This window comes from Acyrthosiphon pisum, chromosome A2 (assembly GCF_005508785.2).
Source record: "Acyrthosiphon pisum isolate AL4f chromosome A2, pea_aphid_22Mar2018_4r6ur, whole genome shotgun sequence".
NCBI classification, from domain to species: domain Eukaryota; kingdom Metazoa; phylum Arthropoda; class Insecta; order Hemiptera; family Aphididae; genus Acyrthosiphon; species Acyrthosiphon pisum.
In genome coordinates, this window is record NC_042495.1 from 49,288,806 (window position 1) to 49,310,561 (window position 21,756).

Consider the following 21,756-nt stretch of genomic DNA (forward strand, 5'->3'; position numbering starts at 1 on the left):
CCCTCAGCCCCCCTGTCTACGCCACTGCTACAAATTTAAATCACAGCAATCAATTTGATACAATAATAATTACCAATTCAGTGTATTATATTGTTAGTATTAAAACATTATTATCAGTATATTATTTTAAAATCATTTTACTGTGCGATTGTTCTTCATACCTACATTATTTTAACCACCCTCTCTTATTTATTAAAATAATATCGATAATATCTTTTTATTTTCATATGAAAACCAGTGCATATTTTCAAATTAAAGTATAGTACCTATAGTGTATGCATATGTTAATCATCTGAAAACACTGATATAACGCATCAACCTAATATTTAACTAATTCAACTAATTATTTAAAGTTTTGATTGACATAAAGAAGAAACGTGATCTTAAAAATAATTAATTAATGTCTAACTCTTTATTTCGTTGTTATGTGTAGGTACCTAAACAACGGAATAACTTTTAAAGTTTAAATAATTGTATAGTTAATACCAGAATAATCAGATTAATTCGAATTGTAAGGTAGTTATATAAGGGTGGTCATAATATTATAGGATTCAGGTTAATTCATGTGGAAAGCATTGATATTTTCTATTATTACAGTTTAATGTAAAAATAATCAATAGAACCATAATTTATATTTTATTTAATTCCCGTCTCTTTTAAAATACAGTTTAATAATGAGCCAATATTATAAACAAATAAATAAATAATACTTTCATAGTTGTATAAAAAAAATATACATGTTACCCATACATATTGGTTATATTATTTTAATTTGTAAAAAGTTCATCATCGCTTAAAGCCATCTATTAAAAACAATTTTGGTTAATGGTTATATTGGCTAATATAATATTATTTTGTGTGTTTAATCTTGTACATTAATTTTATAAGTATATTGGTAATAAAAATAGTAAGACTTTGTCTTTGCGTATAGTGAAGGTCATCTACATTGAGTGTATATTATATATGTATTATAGGTACCTATACAATTGGTTATATTGATAACTGAAAGTCGAGGACTAAACAATTTTCGATTAACGTATACAAATAAATAAAATAGAAATGGAAGTGGACATTGATTGTATGCATACAAGTAACTGGATTTTTTGGGTGTGATTAAATTTGAAAGTGATATAATAAGATAATTTCTTCCTAAAAACTATTCTTATTACCAACTGAAGTTCAGTTTATATTAGGGTGTACTTTCTAGTTTATACTATATATTAAATTGTATATTATACTGTACACAGGGTGATTCAACAAGCATACTTTACCCCATTTTTTTTCTATGACTATGTTGTTATTCAAAACCGATATTTGAAATTATCAAGTACACATAAAGATCATATTTTCAAGTACTTTGATTTTTATTCCATTTTGGGAGTATCCTGTATCGATACAAATTTCTTTTTTTATGAGTAACACTTAATTTTTAGTGTAAATTGTTAGTCAAATTATATTTTTAAATATTTTACGCATATTAATAGAATTTCGAACGAGCAGTTTCTGAGCTATTAAAGTTTATGTGGTAAGGATTAAGGATAATAGCCCTTTATTAATGGTTTTACCTAAAATATAAAGTAGATGACGTATTATTTAGTCTTATACTGAGTGGGACTTAATACTTGAACAATTTTTGCAAAATTTAAAGTTATAATTAATCAATATTAATAACTGTAATATTTGTAAATTATCATACCCCCCTAGGACCTCTAAACTTATTATCCTTAGATACTACTTAATAGGATGTAGTGCCTGCAAGTGCTGTATCTGTCTTACTAACGTAGAACATAGCAGTTTTGCTGCTTTAAGCAGTACAATTTATGTTGTTATTATTAATATTAGAGTAAATTGACCTATCATCAAATTTAATGGTAAGAATATTATCTGTGTCCTATTGTCGTTTTGTTTTTGTTATTTTAATTTTAAAGCGAGTTATTAGCATTTTAATATTTTTCATGATTATAACTCGCTTTGAAATCTATATATATAAAAATGGAGCGTGAAAAATTGTCGCTACCTCATCAATCTAGAACGGCTGGTCCGATTTGACTCAACTTTTTTTTAAGATGTTCGTAATTGCTAGGAAAAGGTTTTTACAAAAGAAAATTTTTAGGAAAATCCACCGGAAAAGTAGGAAATCTGGATGTAAAAAATACAACAGTGGCGCAACAGTGTATTATATTGTATTGGTTGATACTGATTAATCGGGCATGTTTGTTGATTTCAGATTTGTATTATTATTTTTTGTTAATATATATATGTAAATGAATATTTGTGTTTAATGTTTAAGAATATAGACCTCTGGGAAGAAGACAGGCTAATTCAAAAATGGTTAAATTTGGTTTTTTTTTATTCATCTGATATTAGTACGGTTAGGTTAGGTTAGGATTTTATAGTAATTGATTATATTAATCCACCATAGGTGGAATACGACAAACTTGGTATAAATTTGATGCTTTAGAGTTAAATCATACACTTACGTACAAACAGCATGGGGTCCGCGATCTACCGCAGGTAGATTACCTACCTGATAATATAGAGCTGTGAATCAGAATTTTTATTTCGGGCAACGGATAAGTTTTGAACACCATACACCGAATATTAAATAACAAATTGAACAAAGTTTAAGTCATATAGAGTTGGTACATTTAACGGGCAACGAAGTGCACTAAATATAAAATAATTTACGAGAGAATACAAATAATATACTTCATAACTTAATAACTCTAAAACTACTTTTTAATTTTGATACAGGTATTATTGACATATTGATATCGGTAAATCTGAATCTTTTAAGTCACCTCCATAACATTTTACAATAAAAAGTTTAGTCTTGTTTGAAAAAAAGAAGTTTGGATCACCACATGACACTCAATAAATTACATAAAAATACTTGGCCTTAAGTATACATACAAAATTCTAAAATTAAAATTCGAATAAATTCATTATTAAGGGTAGAATGAGGATAAGCATACTTGGAGAATTACTATATATTTACTGTGTAGTATTACAGTTTATATAATATCCGTCACGAAAAGTTTTAAATCTCTCGGATAGTCGGATCAGTATCTGAATTATTACAATATTATAATTTATAACCAAAATACATTTTGTTTAAAACTGTCTTGTACATTTCACTGGTTTTAAGTTTTTCTGTTGAGTTTGATATAACGGAATCGAAAAACAATGTAAAATTCCAATAATCTATATTTTCAATTTTGTAGCTATTAGATTGTATATACATAAATAGAATACCTTCATAACACATTGCACTGTTTTTTCAATAATTTATGGTGTGCAAAATGACTAAAATAAAAGAATATCAGCGGCGCTTCAATATTATGTTGTGCCTAGGTAGCAAAAGTATTTTTAGAGTAAAATATAATGTAGTTAACGTTAGTTGAATAATGATATATTGATATGTTCTCAAGTGGTAACCAAAATAATATCAAAATATAATATAGGTAACAGTTGTGTATACCGACTACCGAGTACCTAGTGTAAAATATTATAATAAATATGTCGTTATTTGACAAAACACGAATAAGGCGTACCTAAATCGATATACGTTTTATAATGTTATTATTATGCCAAATCGTCGTCGTCGAGGTAATAATAAGTTAATAATTATGACCTTTTACCCTAATAATCGTCGTGATAGTATCTCGTGGTCACTTCGAATTCATTCCTAAGCGCAAATAGTAGAATTGCAAAATGAAGTGAATAATTTATATAACATGGTAGGTTGGTTAGGCGTAGGCACTATAATATTATACTAGATTGTATATTATACAGCGATTAAAGCGATCGGTTGTGCTAAGAATCTTCTCGCGTGATTTCGTAAGAGCAGGATGACAGTACGCAATTTCGGACCGCGAGGTGTTATCGTCATAAAAACTACAGTCTTCTTTGATACCGCCTCGTGCGAGACATGATATTATTATAATAAAGATAGAACGATAGAACAAAATAACGGCAGTTAAGTGGTCGTTACGGGACGTGTCGCGGTGGATTGAGTGACGGGCTGGGTGCAGGGGTGGAGAGATAAGGGATAACTTAACTGTTCCATAAAATACTCGTATAATCGCGTATGTACATAACATAATATACGTCCAGCCAACGATGACGACGTGTCTCCGGCGCGACTACGGATGACGTGTGCGCTCGCGAACCGCCTCGTTGGCTGCGCGTTTCCGGGGCATTAGGTCCACGACACGCACCGACGTCGCCACCATAGGTCGGTCGGTCGCGTCGCCGTTTTGGTATTATGCGGTTTTTGGCACGCGGTCCGAAAAGCCCGTCATCGATTTAATTCGATAAAAGCGCGTTCTCGGGAAACTGAAAAAAGCCGTTCACCGCCGAAAGACGTTTTTTTTTTTTTTTTTTGAAACCGTGTCAAAACCGTATGCAGAGCTTATACCCGCACCGCCACCGTTCCACTCTTTTGCCATTTACGTGTGTGTGATAATATTATTATAGTTTCTTTCGGGTTTTTTTTATCCTTATTCTTCTTTTGTCTCGTGCCTGACCTGTTTTCGACCCAATTACCCTCGCGGCGTGTGTCGTCAACAGCAGCTCAAGTGGTCGTGTCGTATCTTGTCACGTGCGCAGTATACGTATTTATAACACGATTTAGATTCAAGAAGTATAATAATATAACGTCTTCGAGTCGTAATATATTTTTTATTGGTTTTCAATAGCAGCTGTAATATTCTAATATTATACAGCCGCTGAAGCCGGGTCAATATCATTATTCTCGGAGGACAATAACAGTCGGTTTAGTTCTCCGTCCTCCGCCGCCTTTGCGTGGTTAGCCGAAGCGACATCGTTGGCGGCTAAAGCGTACGGGTCCATTTTGTTCTTTCCCTGCAGCGGAAATGAAAAATAAATACAATACGAATATAATATTATAAGACCAGCGTACTACAGGCGTACTGCAGCCAGGGGCGGATCCAGAGTTAGGAAACTGTGGGTCAGAACATTTCAAGGGGCCACTTATTAAAACCAAATTAGAAATGTATACTTGTATACAAACAAAATAAATTAATTTATACTTTATACTTTATTACGTTTATTCGGTGGTCCAAGTGTCCTCGTACCCAAGATCTGAAAGGAGGCCAACTTGATGAGCAAATATTAATCGTGGGTCAGCTGACCTCCTGAATCCCCCCCACACCTATAGATCTGCCCCTGCGTACAGAATGCACCACGGCACCTTTAATATAATTATTACAATGCATGCAGGAGTTATCGCAGTCGATCGATTTCCCGTCTCATTTGTTAATCGACCTTTGTCGTATTTATCACCATTATTATTACCACCGCAGTTACATAACTTACAAACACGTAAATTAAAAACAAAAAAATTGTTATCGATTGTTTGTTTCCCCAATGACAATAATAATACGTGAACACGGGATGCACACTTCTTTACGACGCATTAATAAAAGGAACTAAGTCACGTACGTTTGCGTGATTTTTTGGGTTTTTTTTATTATACTTTTTGCTCTTCTTTTTTTACGATCTACTACGCAATACCATTCGTGAAAACAAATTATGAAATAGCATTGGGTTAAGGTTAATATTTACCTATTTAAACTTTTATAATCTTACGTTTTAATGAAATATAAATTAGTATTCAATATTATTCATAGTGATCGTTGACCAAAATATTACGCGTATTATATACCAGAATCGTTCAAACCCAAGATAGTTTCCTTGTACCGTGAAAAAAAGCCAATTTTTATAATACATACTTTATCCAGCACCTGTCATATCCGTTGGTATATTATATTTTACACCTATCATAATCGTGTTCCGTAGTGTTTTATGATTTATGGGTCGATGAATGTTAAAATCAGAATTCAAGATGCCATGTCACCATCGACATGCATGTTGCTGTGACTGTACTTACCAATAACTTATGGATCCATATGTCGTAATATATACACTGGAAATCGGGGTCGTAAGCGGTCTTAATTGCTTCAGTGATTTCATCGGGATCTAATGAATCGCCTTCGCGGAGCGCTTGTTGCATAAAATCCACAGATAACGAGCCTTTACTTTCCATGTCTAATGTGTGAAATGCCTGTAGCAATTCGTTCGCCGTTGCCGGTTTATACCTAAAATAGTTACCTATTAATTATAAATACCAAAGAAAACTTTCTCAGTTGCTGTTTGTTCAGAAATAAGGTAATAGGTCTATAATGATATCGTATGTCCTATTGTGGATTTATCTGCTGGAAGTGTTGGCTTTGTTTAGGGACTGAATACAAAACAAGTAAATCGTTTATCCATAAAAATTAAAAAAAGCGTCTTGACCATATATTCCGGTTCTTGTCATAAGATCCTGTATTAACTTTGTTGAATATCGTCTCATGATTATCATTATCACTTTTTGATACTATTTATGTGACATACACGTAGTGATTTTATATTTAAATATTGTTCATTGGTGATGTGTGTTATAATCATGTTTTTACAAATAATGTATAAATAGAGTGATTAACTTAGCAATTAAAATAATTAAATAGTTAACTTAGGTACTTAGAAGCCCTTATTTGCTTTTCCATATGCGGTACAAATACATTCTTATCGACGGTATTAGGTTCATTTTGATTTTCCACAATGTTTGCGAATTCATTCAATTCTTCTTCGGTGGGGACACATCCTAAATAATAATCAGTATCATTATTTATTACAAAAACTCTCAGTTAAATATTTATTTTTATTCTGGAAATGCATACATAATTATGTACATGCTTAAGTAACGTGGCACTTTACCCATATAATATATTATAGGTTTTAGATTTTTGATTAGCGGTGCGTTTTTTTTGTTTGATATACGCATGCAAGTTAAACTAATTTTGTAAACTTCACTAATACAATTAATGTAGAAGCGTTTCATAGGTTACCATAGTTTGGTTGCATCATCTCGCTAATATATATAATAATATAGCGCCTAGGTATAATATCGAAAATGGATTGTGTTAATTAATATTAATGGTTTTCGTTGTACATCTAGTCTAGTTAGGTTAAGCTTCTAGATTTTAATGCTTAAATTTTATTGTATTATTTCAAATCTTATTTGTATATTAATATATAAGAGGTTTTAGGTTTACATAAAGGTAAGCATGATTTAAAATTGAACGTGGTGGTGTATCGTAATTAATTATTGCAATGTAAAATGGAAAGTAAAAAATATTCGTTATTATTTTAAATATTATATGTCTATTGTATATAACACATATTATTACGCTTGTATTATAATTGTGTACTTAGCAAGTACATATCACATATTATTTAAATTATTTACAAAGTAGGTAGGTTTTGTTACGTATATTATTTTGAATTGACGAATTCTTAATTAAATATAGTATATACAAACAAACGGTATAATATTCCAAATATTGAACAACAACTCTGAATAATACATTTAACCAAATGTGTATTATTATATTTTATCGCACTTTCTTGTTTGAAATCTCAGTTTCTTTTGTTGAAATAAAATAAGAATAAGATAAAAATCAGACAACAATAAATAATGTAACCGAAAAGCATTTAACTCTAAGATGAAATACATAATAAGCTATTAAGATAATAATTTAGATTGTAATATCCGTTTAAACGATAACCACATATCATTAAGACGACCAATTAATAATATAGATTACTGGTTTTTTTTTTTTTTTATAAAACTTTTTGTTCACTGGCTTGCAATAAGACATTTCAATTCGTTTGTACAACTACCCAATTTATCATGTCCTGGTTAGGTAATTTAATATCCTAAATGTTATTTTTAAAACAGAACAACAATTTTTTCATTTAACTTTAAATTAGTAATTTAACAATAAGTCAATCTAATTTAACTAAGTTGATTATTTAAATGGTTATCAATCACCATTTGCCATACATTTGAGAGACCATTATAATTTATTTTTTTCATTTTAGCTTCTTTTTACCATTATATTCTAATTGTATTTATTATGTAATATATTTAATTTAATTTGTTTGTAATTCATCTATTTAATACACAGGAAATCCGATCTAGTCGTATCTTATTTTATATAACCAAATTTTGTCGGTTTATTCTAAACCATTTTATAATTACAAAACTAATAGGTAAATATATACATAATATGTATAAATTATAAATACATAAATACATTATATATATATTCTATACATACTTAATATTTATATAAAGTAAGTATATGTTTATAATTTAGTATTAAAATGTACCTATAATATAAAAGTTGAAAATGAAATAACTCGATTATCTTGCATAATGTATTTCGTGACTGCTTTGAAATTTGTTAATTGATCAGTTAACATAACCCATACATTACCCACAAACACATTAATATTATTTCGGCTTTGGAAAACTAAATACTATCGATTTTTTTTTACGCGATAGGAAACCTTGAATTTGCACACGTTGTGTTTCTCGACAGTATTATATTAATTTGAATACAACGATTTACAACCCTCTTTGCGGTGTTGCTTATAGGTACTACTGTAAAAATATCATTCATTTCACACAATCTTAGTCGATTTGACTGCTTGAACATTATATTCGCTCTGCAGTTATAATAATATTTACGTATAAAATGCACAATAACGCTGGAAAGCATCTAAAAGAAGGGGTGTACTTTTAAAGAAATTATTCGATTGGTTTTTTTGGTTTAAAAAGCTATTCAGTTTTAAATGGAGTATGAACATTTGTCGGAAAGCCTTTTTCAATGGGTTCATGTAGTATATTCCGGGTTCCACCAATTTCATTCACTTTTCGGTATTTAATTTATTTTATAAAGTCTAAGGACTAAGATAGAGAAAAATAATTCAAGTACCTAACTATCCAATTTTATGTATTTATAAAACTATCCTATGAAAACTGAAGTCTTTTTTAGAGGTTAACAATACCTATAAACAATACAGTCGTAGGTAATAGGTACTACCTACTCGTATTATAATGTAAATATTCGTGATATTTAAATGTGATGGCAATGATGCATAAAAGTATAAATGTATAAAAATAAGTCGTTGATTTAAGTTTCAAATTTATACAACTACCTATTTACTGCAATCAAGTTATTGTTATTAAATTGAAAAAAAAATAATATATAACACCAATGTTTTAGGTATTAATTATTATGTTATAAATTAATTTCATAATAATTTGATTTTTTTATCACGTAATATTAAAAATATGTCCGTTTTATGTCTTAAACATTCAATACTTATAGGTACTTATTAATTGATACCTTAAAAGTTTCAGCTTAAAAAGCTGAAGGCTACAAACTACAAAGTATATTGTCTAATATAACCTTTACGCTTCATAATATTATTACTTATTCATTGATTTTTATATAACTATTCGATTATCTGCGTTACTTGGCAATCAATTTATCAGTTATTTTAAACGAAAAAAAAAGCTTAACTCAAATAATATTAATTTAAGAATATTTTGGATAGGTAAATCATAGAGAATCATAAAAACAAGTAATTATACTTTTATAAGTTATACTTATAATATATTATGTATATTACTATGTATTCATATGGACTGTGTACCCAGTAAATAATACGTGTACGATTTGATATTTGTTTATGTAACAACATAATATTATAGTAAAAGAGTACCAAATATAATACAAAACTAAACCTGCTGCACCGTTATTCGTTGTATGCAATTTGTAATTAATAATAGATAGATCCCCCCCCCTTGACCTTTTTTTTTTGTAAAATTAAGTTTACTTATTTTCTGTATTTCTCAATATGATACTACTTTTAAGTTTAAGCTAACTTTTAAGTTATAACCTAACCTATATCTGTTTTCTAAATGTTCTAGCCGTGGTAATTTGTCCGCTTTGATATAGGTACTATACGCCACTGGTCGTTCGTGGCATAAATATCGGAAAATAAAAACATATTATATCTTTATGGTGGTATGGTATACTATATTTTTGAATTCTCTGCGAATTATTTTTCATGCATGATTGTTTATAATAAACCCGATAAATAGTCGGTAAATAAAACAAAATTACCATGAACACTGTAGATTTACCATAGGACATGGGTTTATTTTTAGTGACCGAAAACATTGTATTCACCTCTGGGTTACATGCTTTAGATGTTTGTGATAAAGAAGTTTATTCAAATATTCATGAACTCTTGAAAATATTTTGTACTTTGCCTGTATCAACTGCTATACACCTGAACGATGTTTTTCAAGTTTTTATTAAGTATTAAGTCTTACCTGATAAATAGTATGACAGAAGTAAATATTTTATCAATTTTCTTATCTGATATTGAATAATAACTATAAATTAAATAGTAATTATTATATACTTTGTTTATTATAACCGACTTAGACACTTAGGGACCGTTTTACAATCATAGTTTAAATTTTACCAGTCGAATTCCGCGGTTTAACATTAGTTTAACTAAAGAAAACAGGATTTTGTATTATAACTATTTTTTTTTGTTTATCGTATTAAACACGAGATTGTCGTTAGTAAGAATTTATAATAAATTTATACTAAACTCAACAAGTTAGAGGATTTTAACATTGTATATTATATTCGTATTTATTGAGTGTACCTATTATTATATATTTTATCCCCCCCCCCTATCAAAATTCCTAAATACGCCACTGTTCATCGGTATTTATAATGTAGACTAACTTCACCCGGTATGTACTTTTATGTATACACCTAATATATACCTACCATACAACAAATAAAACAACTTTAATTAAAAACATAAACAAAAAAACCAAACCAAAACGGTTTTTGTTAATTTTTTTCCAACTGTAAGTAAATACTATAATACGTGCCGATAATAAAATCAAACAAATACTCGAGCACAAAAAAATAGGCTCAACGTTTAATCTTGTAATTCCAAACTTTATGAATATAGTGTATTGAATGTATTATTATACATTATATTATATAATATTCTAATATTACACAAATACATTATTTAATTTCATACCGCACTGGTGCATTATAATAATTATTAAAAATGTATGAAACACAATAAATTATTAAACATTGTCGATTATGTTATGCGATAGCGAATACGGACGGATTTAAATTGTACACGTTATATTTTATTCGTTTTAAAATTTTCAACTAAATTCCGTTTGGTCGCTAATGCCACGGTTATCTACTAATTGTCGTTCTCTAACCTCGACGATAACCGTGGTTAATGGACACAATTATAGGTGTTATTTTACATCATTACTTATTTACTATTAAATACCACGCCGGTATAGGTAATGATAATGCGATACTATCTGCGCCGTTGCTGAGGGTTCGTTAGTTTACGAACACCGGTCGAACAGAAATAATATTAAAAGCTTAATGCACGCAAGTTATAACAATATATCGCATGGAATATCATCGTTTCGCCCCGTCTACCACACGGGTGGCCGAGGAATCATCCACCCCGCCCGTTCGGATTTCATAAAATCAAATTTACAACAATATTCGCTGAGTATAATATAATAATATATTACCTCCACGCGAACCACAAACGCGTTGGCGCTGTGGACAAATCAAAGACCTCGCCCTGACTAATTCATACGTATAGTGGTTACAGGGCAATATATAGGATTCATATCGGTGATGTGAGTCTCTTTTTTCCTCGGTCTGCGACGGGACTTAGATGTAAACATCTATCATGGAAATCGATCGCTCTATGTCGATAAACGACTGCCCGCGTCTATTTCACAGGACGGGTCGACGGTGGTTTTTCCTTTTTTCCACCTAGCTCAGGAAATTATTTTGTTGCGCCAGTGTGGTTTTTCTCTCGCCCCAACCCTCCCCACACCACCAACCTGTACTACACAGTTCGCGTAAAATGTCCTCGTGCTGCAGGTATTCTATTTTCACGTACCCAGCTATAATATAATAATAAAAAAAAATGTCAAATACACGATGGTAGGTATATAGTAGTTATTCCTCGTTTTTCATATAAATACATAGATGCATAATATATCCGTCGTTCTCTGACCACCAATAGAGGTAAAGTGTATGCGCTCCTAGAAAAGTTCAAACTTAAGTTGTTTTATTTTTATTCTCCAAGAACATCTGTGCGATACGTTTAAATAATTGTATAAATAATAACACAGCTGTCAGTGGTATAGGTAGTGCTGATACTCGTTTCAGTGACAGCGTTATATCGGTTTTGTTTCAGACCCGTGAAGGCATTGTCCGTGTAACGAAATTAGAGTTATATAAAATTGAAATATATGCGTGACATTTCCAGCGATACGTTAATTTTGAAACAAAAAATATAAAATTGACTGGTGCTTAGCACTTCGTGGAGAATATATTGAGCAATATTATAAAAACAATTAAAAAATATTACACAATATAATTTAAACGATTAATGTGTTCTTTATTGCCAATAATATATTGGATTAGTATATTAATTGTAAAAGTGTGAAAACGATACAATAATTTTACAGTATAATAATATATATTATATGCTGTATTTTTGAAAATATGAATTTATTTCATTCATTCAAATTACAACCGATTCAAAAATTGTTTTTTCTCCATAATATATAACTATAATATAACTCTACAAAATGGCTGTTTTTGAATTTTAAAAAAAGTTGCTTTTTAAATAATCGAATTGGAGTTTTCCAATTAATTTACATATGTATTTACATATATGTAAGTACCTACTGTATACTATACCTATGTGTATCAATTGTCTGTTCACCGTTTCGTAGCAAATTGTCTATATTTTCTCTAATGGCATAGTGTGTGCGTATACAATATAGTTTTCATTAAAATATTTAGTAAATTAAAATACATACCCAATTATCCCTGAACATGTTCAATTTCTATTATATAGATAATATATAATATGTATGGACTTTATATCTTATGATATATTAACTTAAATAAAATATAATATGAACAATTAATAATCATAGTAATCAATTCATTTAATAACCTATTTTTATTTAACTTAGATTATATCTTTTAAGTAATAGGTAGGTATAATATATATGTAACCCATTAATTTTCTAGCATGATATATATACATACCCAAATAACGAATAACCTTGCCTAAATCACTAATTGATATGCTGTTAATATTGTCACTTGTAAACAATGAAAATGTATCAACAATAACTTTCTGAAGATCGTTCTTTATTTCTAAAAAATATCATAAAATATGAAATTAAATGTACACTTACACTGTATATTGTATAATATATGTGTCCAAGAATACCGAAAGTCTTAATATGTGATTCACTACTATTTGATATGTTGTCTTCAGTCATTTTAACCAATTAAATAGTCTGATTGGATATTAATTAAAAAATGTCAATACGTTTATTATAAAACAATATTGTACCAGCTGTGTGATTTATTAAAATGTTAATTCGAGTGTTTTTAGCCATAATGAATAAAAAAAAATGATGCTGTTTTTACAGTACAAATAACAATACAAATATCTTGTTATTTGTAGACGTTTTACTAGAATTAAGTAAACATTTTACATTATTGCGTTTTATTCTACTATAGCACGTATTATATTGGTATGCAGTTTATAAAAATCAGTGGCATTGATACAGGTACAGCTTATTATCATGTTTGAAGTTAGTAAATACGTGATAAAAATATAAAATTATTACATAGGTTTTCATTTTTAAAAAAATAAACATTTAAATATATTTTAAACAATAAGGTATACTCCAATTAGTCAAATTGATTAGATCTCATAATTATGTATTCTAATTAGCAAAAACGCAATCATGTATATATTATATGCTTAAATTTATATTCGTTTCAAAAAAACTACACAGTACCTTGATGCAGTTATTATTTTTAAAACATGATTTTTTTGAATTTTTGAACTCACAAAGTGTTGGCTTATAAATATATTTAATACACCATGTTTTCAAGATGACAGTCCGTTAAATATTAATATTATGTTTACTCACTTTACCGTAACTCACTTTGGTAAATATCTACACAGAAAAATAAACTAGTGTTAATTCGGTTTGTAATATTTAAATCTTATATATAATACAAATGTATGTAGTATGAAGTATATATTACATTATTACCTATCGGTAAGTTCCAAGAAAAATGTAACAATTTGGAAAAGTATTTAGGATGAGTAAGAATATTAAATTGCACTTATATAAAATACGTGTTGATAAAGTAAACATAGTAGGTAAGTTCAAAAAATTAACTATGATGAATCTCGAGGTTCTATGTATTTTTAAGCGAGTACCTACTGTTTAAGTGGATAACTTAACTGTTTGAAATATTTTGAATATAACTCAATATATTTTTATGTTTTTTTTTTAAACATATTTAAAATTATTAATTTATTAATTTTAGTTTTATTGTGGATCAAAACACCAATTAAAAATACAGCACTTAAAATCTATTTAAAATAAATATTCAATTCTATTTCATATTGTGCTCACATTATTTGAGACGGTTTAAAATCAAGCTTAATCGGTTAAAACAATATATAATTAACATTTTTTTCCTTAGCTTAGAACATCAATTGTTATTGTATTTTAATGGAACAATCTTGAACGTTTAAAAAAAACTGTAATGAATTGATTAAATAACCTTTATTTTGGATTATAATTTGTAAATCTTCTTTCATCCAAAAATTTTAACAAACTATAAAACTACCTTCTTTCGATACTAATCAATAATCATAACAACTCTTACAAGATATGTCTATTCACAACAATTCAAGTATTACGACATCCATCAAGTCCTCAACATTCATTTATTGATTAAGTCAAAACTTTATTATGTACATATTATTATGTTTGATTTTTTTGAATAGGTACCTATTTTGTTCACAAATATATCGTTGAATATCTATTAGAAAGAAAATAAAAATAATTTATATGGTGACAATTTTACTATTTCCTAACTCTTAAAAATAAATAAAATTGTTTAATCATTATCAATAACTTGAATTTGATTCGAATTAAACATATTATATGCCCTCTAATAATAAATAATTGAAAATATTTCCCTGTTGTCGGAAGTTTTATAATGAATTTATAAAATATTTTAAAAATTAAAAAAAAACAAACTTTTCTTCGTTCATCTAAATGTAGGATTACAGTACACGAAGGCATCCTGTAAACTCTATCTACGGAGAATTTCAATTTAAATTACTTTACGTGGACTGCGTGCGCGAATCAAATTAATTCCGCATTTTTCCCCCTTGAACTATCCTTTTATATTCGTTTTTTTTTTTAAATTGTATTTTAACGCCGACTAATTAGGAAGTTTGGATTCTATACGAAGAGGTCCGATATCGAAATATTTTATTTCAAAACATCCTACTTGACGAAGATCAAAGTAATCTTTCCGATAAGTAATTACAAAGTTATTTTAAAAACCATCATAGTTTTCGGTAAGCAAAAAAAAAATATCTAACGATATTACCAAAATATATATATATATATATATATATTTATTATTCACTGTACAATATAATATGTATACTTCTTAATTAATAATAAGAATAAACTTATTGAATAAATTGGATGATTACATTACACTTTACAGCCGGGTTGATCAGTTTTTGTTGGCTGGTTTAATAATCTAATTTAAAATATCGGGAATTACTCATTTGAGTTTATAGTTTTTGAAAAAGATTTAACGGTTTCGTTACATATTATGGCTTTATACTTTATCGTAATAACTTTTAAACGTAATGAAGACAGACATAACGAATGCATGATTCATTTATGTATAAAACTATCAATTATATTGTCAAGGCACGAAGAACTGATCTTCTTTTGAATGGAATTAAATTATTTATTCGTTTTTTATTGATCATTAACATATTATTATCTTGGTGGAATAATAAATTCATAATAATATAATCAAACACTCACCGATTCTACTAAAAGATTTATGAGTTAATTTTATATCTTTAACGTCCTATTTCCATTTCAAAATCTACCCAAAAGGTTGTAGTTGTTTTTTTGTCAAGTATGAAACACCTTCTTAATCACCATCCCTTAACCATTTGCCGTTTTGATAATTGATAAAGTGAATTTGTTTATAGATAAATATGTAACAATAAGCCCTCATTAGTAGCGCTTTCATCAATAAGTCTATAATTTTTAGGTATTTATCCATTGTTATAATTTTTTTTTCTTCACAATTAATGGTTAATCTACTAAATTTTTAACAAGACTTCTGCTTTTATATTAATGTAATATAATTTAATATTCATTTTATAATCAATTTTATAAACATCTGTTATCAATGTGTTTCGCTTCGAATTAGCTTCATAAATGTGTGGTTCCCAAAATGAAGATTAGTGGCCACTTCTTATATATAATAATATTACACCTATACTAGTACTTACAATCTACATGCTACAATCTGAAAATTAAAAAACAAAATAATATTGTATATTAATAGTTAATATCCCATCTATTATGGATAGTTAATTATATTTTATCTATTAATAATTGTACATTAGATGGTTTTTACTTATGTGTAAAAAATAACGGTCGTCATTATTTTATAAAAATTATATCTCTAAGTTACTCTTAATATAATAGTTTTCATTAATCAATTCTAGCTGTATAGGTACTGCGTATTCATTATATTATGATTTATGACAATATATGTACCAGTTTTAAAAATATATATTTTGTGGTTTCACGTAAATGTCAACATCCATTAAAAACAATAAAACATTTTAAGGAAGAATAAACCCAGGAATATTTTATATATTTTCTTAAGTTATTATAGTTCATAATATATTATTCACCATCGTGATTCACTTAAACTATTAGTTAAAGTACAATAGTTTATCATAATAATTTATTTTGTAATTTTGTATTCATCATGGTTATAATAATAACTTTAGACATTTAATCATAAACTATTTGATAAGCTTTATACGGTTTGTTTAATAACATTAGCTACTAAGATATTTTGTAATAAAGGCAATAAAGCATTGACGTCTGGCGCATTTTTGATAAATGAACTTATTACAATATGCGTGTTGTATGAAAATTGTCAACTTCCAAATATTAAATTGGAAAATATATAATTGCTAAATATTTTACCTACGTAGAACGTGAAATAGGTCGTAAGATTAATACATTATTACTATAGCCACACACAATTCTATCACGACAAGTGGAGACGAACTTCAATATTTTACCCGAATCCGCCATGATCATTTTAACCATTGCCATTGTTGAGTTAGCGACAGTCCATTCAACATTTTTTTTTTCAATCCCGATATCTAGTCTATGATTTAGTCTTTATCAATGCATTATTTACCGCACTCTGACTCTTCCCCCGTCGTGTCGTTTTAGATTTATTCTACACGAGGCATATGCGATAACAAAAAAAATCCTCATCTCACCGTACACTTTTCCCACGGGCTTTATCTGAAAATCCCGCCACTCCTATAGTTGTTCATTTATGTATTCCTGCTCGGCATTGTCGGTCCGAGAACGGAATACATCAACCAAAATCAAACAACTAGCCGAGTGACCTTTACAGGAGATGTTTACCGTTCTGGCAGCAGCGTATTTAAAAACCATATGATCGTATTACACGTTGACGACCAGGGGAGTCGTATTACTCATGTTAACTTCAGTATTGGTTTTTACATCGCAAACACGTGACACTAAACTTTCAGTAATGGATCGGTTACACGTGAACATAATTTGATATGAAAATGTTATGCTGCCATTAAGTGCAATCCAACGTGAAGTTGGATTTAAAAGTAATAAAATATAATGCACAATTCCCCATTTCTGTAATTCTTGATTAAAAATACGTAGATTCCTACATTTAATAATCTTTAGGTATACGCATTCGATACCTTTACCTATATGATTATTTTGTATTTATGCGTTGTGTCATATTTCCCATTGTCTACCAGCTCATAAAATACGCCTATAATATAATTAAATGTCAATAGTGGGATCACCAGTGCGATATGCATATTATATTTTATGCCTATTTATAAATTTTAGTTTTTCACTGAATATTTGCATTACAGTGAAATCATATAACCAGTAACAATTATTTTACTATTTAAATTACATAATATTGTCAACAGTAACATTACTACATAAAAATAAGTGTTTCTATATTTCTGCGAACTAATGAACCAATTATGATTCATGGTAACTGTGGCTTATATTGGAATTAATTTATATATATTATACAATATACATAGCTACTATTTTAGTACGTAATACTAAATGTGTACCTACCTTTTTAATTAAATTAAAACTTATTTTAATTATATAACTAAAGTTCATATATTCCATAAATATAACTAAACCTGGTGCACCTCGATGTAAGTTATCCCCGTTTTATCGGGAGTTCCTTTAGGGGTAAGATTAAACATAACCATGGACGCTCGTTTGGACATATCCCTCTGGAAAAATAATATGAACTTATAATTTAATAAATATTAGTTATATTACCTATAATTGCCTAAAGACAACATACGCATTTTTTTTTAATCACGCTATTATATGATATGAAGTGTGAATAAAATTATTGATTATAATTTATAAATACTATAGATAGCTCATTGGCCCGTATTAACGCAGCGCGAAAAATTGACGAAAAATGAATGTGGCCGTTATGAATCGCTGTCGTCGTCCATTAGTTCTGCCTAATTATGACTTGTGAATGTTTATAATGAAGTTTATGTAAAAAAAGTATGAAGTTGCAGACTAACGTTTAATTCTATTTATCAGTCATGTCTGGTTGCAGTTCGGTTAAAGTATACCTAACCCGTCGCACGGGACAAGTTCTAATATACAATAATAAAATGACATGTACCTACAAATCAATTGAAATCTAAAAGATATTATACATCAATTCGTTTTACTTGTACATATTATAATCACTCATACAACGTATACAACTAAACTAATATATAATAGGGAAAATCTTTAGAACGAATTCATGCATACAGATCAAATATTTCAGACATTGTTGATCTGTCTATATAATACCGGCATAACTTTTACTTGACAATGTTTGAAACACATATATTCTGATACGAGCAGATACAAATCGATAAATGGTGACACAATGTAGATACCTATATTAATATATATAAATATTGTACGAGTCACGAAAGCTCGAGAGATAATCATTAAGCATATCACGTAGGAGCTGCAGGTGATAAAAAACTTTGCTTGTGATGGGGGGGAGGGTTCGGAGGCTGATGAAAAAAGGTGATTCGACAAATTAATAGTGGTCCGATAATAATAGACTATAGTTCACGTCTGTATAGCAAAAATGTTCATATCCTTACATATAAAATATATTATACACATAATGTTCATAACCAAATGACAACGCACATTCTATATGATTTGATGGAATAGTATCGACCTTTCTTGTAAATGGTAGGCTATATTATTTCTGTGTCAAACTGCAGCGGTTAGGGATAAAATGGGCATTGTTAAAATCGTATGACATTATTACTGTTATTATTACTTAGGTTACTATTATTTAATTAAAACAGTATATATTGTAAATTGTAACAACAAATAGTCATATTATTTATTTTAGTCAATTTGTCTGTAAGTAAATAATATAATATAATATTATGATAGGTATAAATTTAATTATACATATTATAATGCTTTTTAAAGCTATTCTGAATAGTAATTTTCATTTGATAAATTTTAAGAACTTTTTTTACGTCATTGTATTTTTTTAGTGGTCTAAATTGTTTAATCAAATTGTGCATAATATACAAAACTAATGTTTTATGGTTTTTGAGAAATATTCAAGAAAACTTGAAATAAAAAATGATTTAAACAACTCTTATAAATATGTTAAAAATGGATGAACTTTATTTTTTTCTATTATAGTTTAATATTTAAACAACGTAAGACTGACAGTTAAGTAAAGGTATGTCTTAACAGTCTGTATAAGAATAAGGATATGATAAATTTAACGTATACGTTAAACGGTCTTTTAAATGTTTTTTTTTTTTTTGTAATATTGAATTCAGGCACACTTTATGGATTTTATTATTATTTCATTCTAAATGTTTATACCTAAGTATGTTACCCTTATAATTACCTATATATATTACTATATTATTTTATTGGGGGAGGGGGTATTGTATTTTTAATTCTAAGAAGGCATGTACATAGTAGTGTTGTAAATGATCACTAATAATAAGTATAAGTTTACATAATTAAGTCAAAGAAACTTATACATTTTAAATATTTAAATTTAAAATAATATTTAAATATTTATTCCTAAACATTATTTTACACTAGGTATATTACTGTATATAATTTTCTAAATTTGCACTTCCACATAATACGAAGGTAACTATATCATAGAGTGCAGATAAGACAACTCACCATGTACTAAGTTAATATTTAGAAATATTTAATTATTTTTTACAATAATTTTTCAAACTTTAAAATATGTAATTGTTTAAGAATAGGTATTAAATTAATTTTAGACTTTAGATTCTGTGCGGAGCGATGAACATTATATTATTGATTTATTACAATGATGTGTTTTTTTTTTGTTTTTTTTTGTGTGTGTATTCGGTAAGTAGTCAAAAATAATGCTTTGATTATCAACTTATACGTATATAATATACTATGATATAGGTACATAAAAAATTATCTAGATAAATTAATAAAGATAACTAACGTTTTCATCCAGGATAAATAAAAAGATGACCAGTAGATTTTTATCTAGATAAGATAATGGATAATTACAGTGACCCCTCTAGGCACCTATTACACAGCAGAGTGGTACCCACTTGCCCATCTTTTTAATAAATACAAATAAAAACCAACGTATTTCTAATTATAAGTTTTAACTATATTTGTTTTTCGAGATACTACCTATATCATATAATTATGCCCCCACCTTCTTAGTCTCCAATACACCGTATAATATACCTACCTACTATTAGCTATATAGTATTAAGTGTAGATGGACAACACACAAGAATTATCTCAAATTTTTTTTTTTTTCTTTGTATAAAAGAACACATGCATCCAACAATTTATGTCCTAATCAGTGCGGCAGAGTCAACAGAGTTAATTTAACTTAATTTAGCTGTTAATGATCTAGGTATACCTACCTAGGTGTCTTCTTCCATGCGACCTCGGATGTCTCGCTACGCTTGCCGTTGTAAATTGTAATGACAAACTATTTAACATACTCACTTAATATTAGTGCAGTATTCTTGAAAAATGTAACATTTAAAGTTTACAAATATCATTGTGATGTGTTGATATTTATTGGCTCTTAAAGCTGTGTAAACGTTAGAAAATCATTTTCATCGCTTGGAAATCAAATTACATGACCCATAAAAATTCAATTTTATGGGTATTTAGGTACGTAATAAATAATTGTAAGTGTATGAGTAAAATGTCGGTCGTTCAAAAGTATTAAATTATAACTTTTTCTATTAATGCATTAACATATTTATATACCGGGTGATTCTTTTATCATTGAACACTCATTATTTCAAAAAGTGTAAATTTTTTTGAAAATATTTTTTTACATAGTTTCAAGTTGTTAAAAAACAACGTTTTTTATTAAAAAATTATATTTTTAAATATTTTTTATCCTCAGGCACGTAGCCAGGATTTTATTTTGGAGGGGGTCGAAATAAATGTTAGTACAATTTTTATGCTTAATTGATATAAAAAACATTTTTTTTTTTTTTTATAAACGGTACACAAAAATTTCGGGG

The 21,756-nt window shown here is 28.3% G+C and overlaps 2 protein-coding genes across 8 annotated transcripts in view; one reads left to right on the forward strand and one right to left on the reverse strand.

The window, feature by feature from the left end:
* LOC100161699 (adenylyl cyclase 78C) overlaps positions 1–21,756 on the forward strand; it is a 147,327-nt gene that overhangs the window by 53,032 nt on the left and 72,539 nt on the right. The gene's annotated exons all lie outside the window — the stretch shown is intronic.
* LOC100569127 (dynein regulatory complex protein 8-like) lies at positions 4,388–13,428 on the reverse strand. Of its 2 annotated transcripts, none has more exons than XM_003246794.4 (5): positions 13,255–13,428; positions 13,068–13,178; positions 6,547–6,652; positions 5,915–6,122; positions 4,388–4,866 (listed from the first exon to the last, which is right to left on the reverse strand). In XM_003246794.4, exons 1-5 carry the CDS (start codon positions 13,304–13,306, stop codon positions 4,720–4,722), a joined length of 624 nt encoding a protein of 207 aa, XP_003246842.1. In that variant the 5' UTR covers positions 13,307–13,428; the 3' UTR covers positions 4,388–4,719. The 2 variants fall into 2 exon arrangements, with proteins under 2 accessions (XP_003246842.1, XP_003246841.1); XM_003246793.4 differs by having other exon boundaries at positions 6,547–6,670; positions 13,255–13,426.

Excerpts from the sequence above, each read along its gene's own strand:
- LOC100569127 (XM_003246793.4), bottom strand. The coding sequence starts at position 13,306 with ATGACTGAAGACAACATATCAAATAGTAGTGAATCACATATTAAGACT. Across the intron at positions 13,179-13,254 it reads ATCACATATTAAGACTTTCG|AAATAAAGAACGATCTTCAG; the intron begins GTATTCTTGGAC and ends GATATTTTTTAG. Across the intron at positions 4,867-5,914 it reads TATGGATCCATAAGTTATTG|GGAAAGAACAAAATGGACCC; the intron begins GTAAGTACAGTC and ends TTTCCGCTGCAG.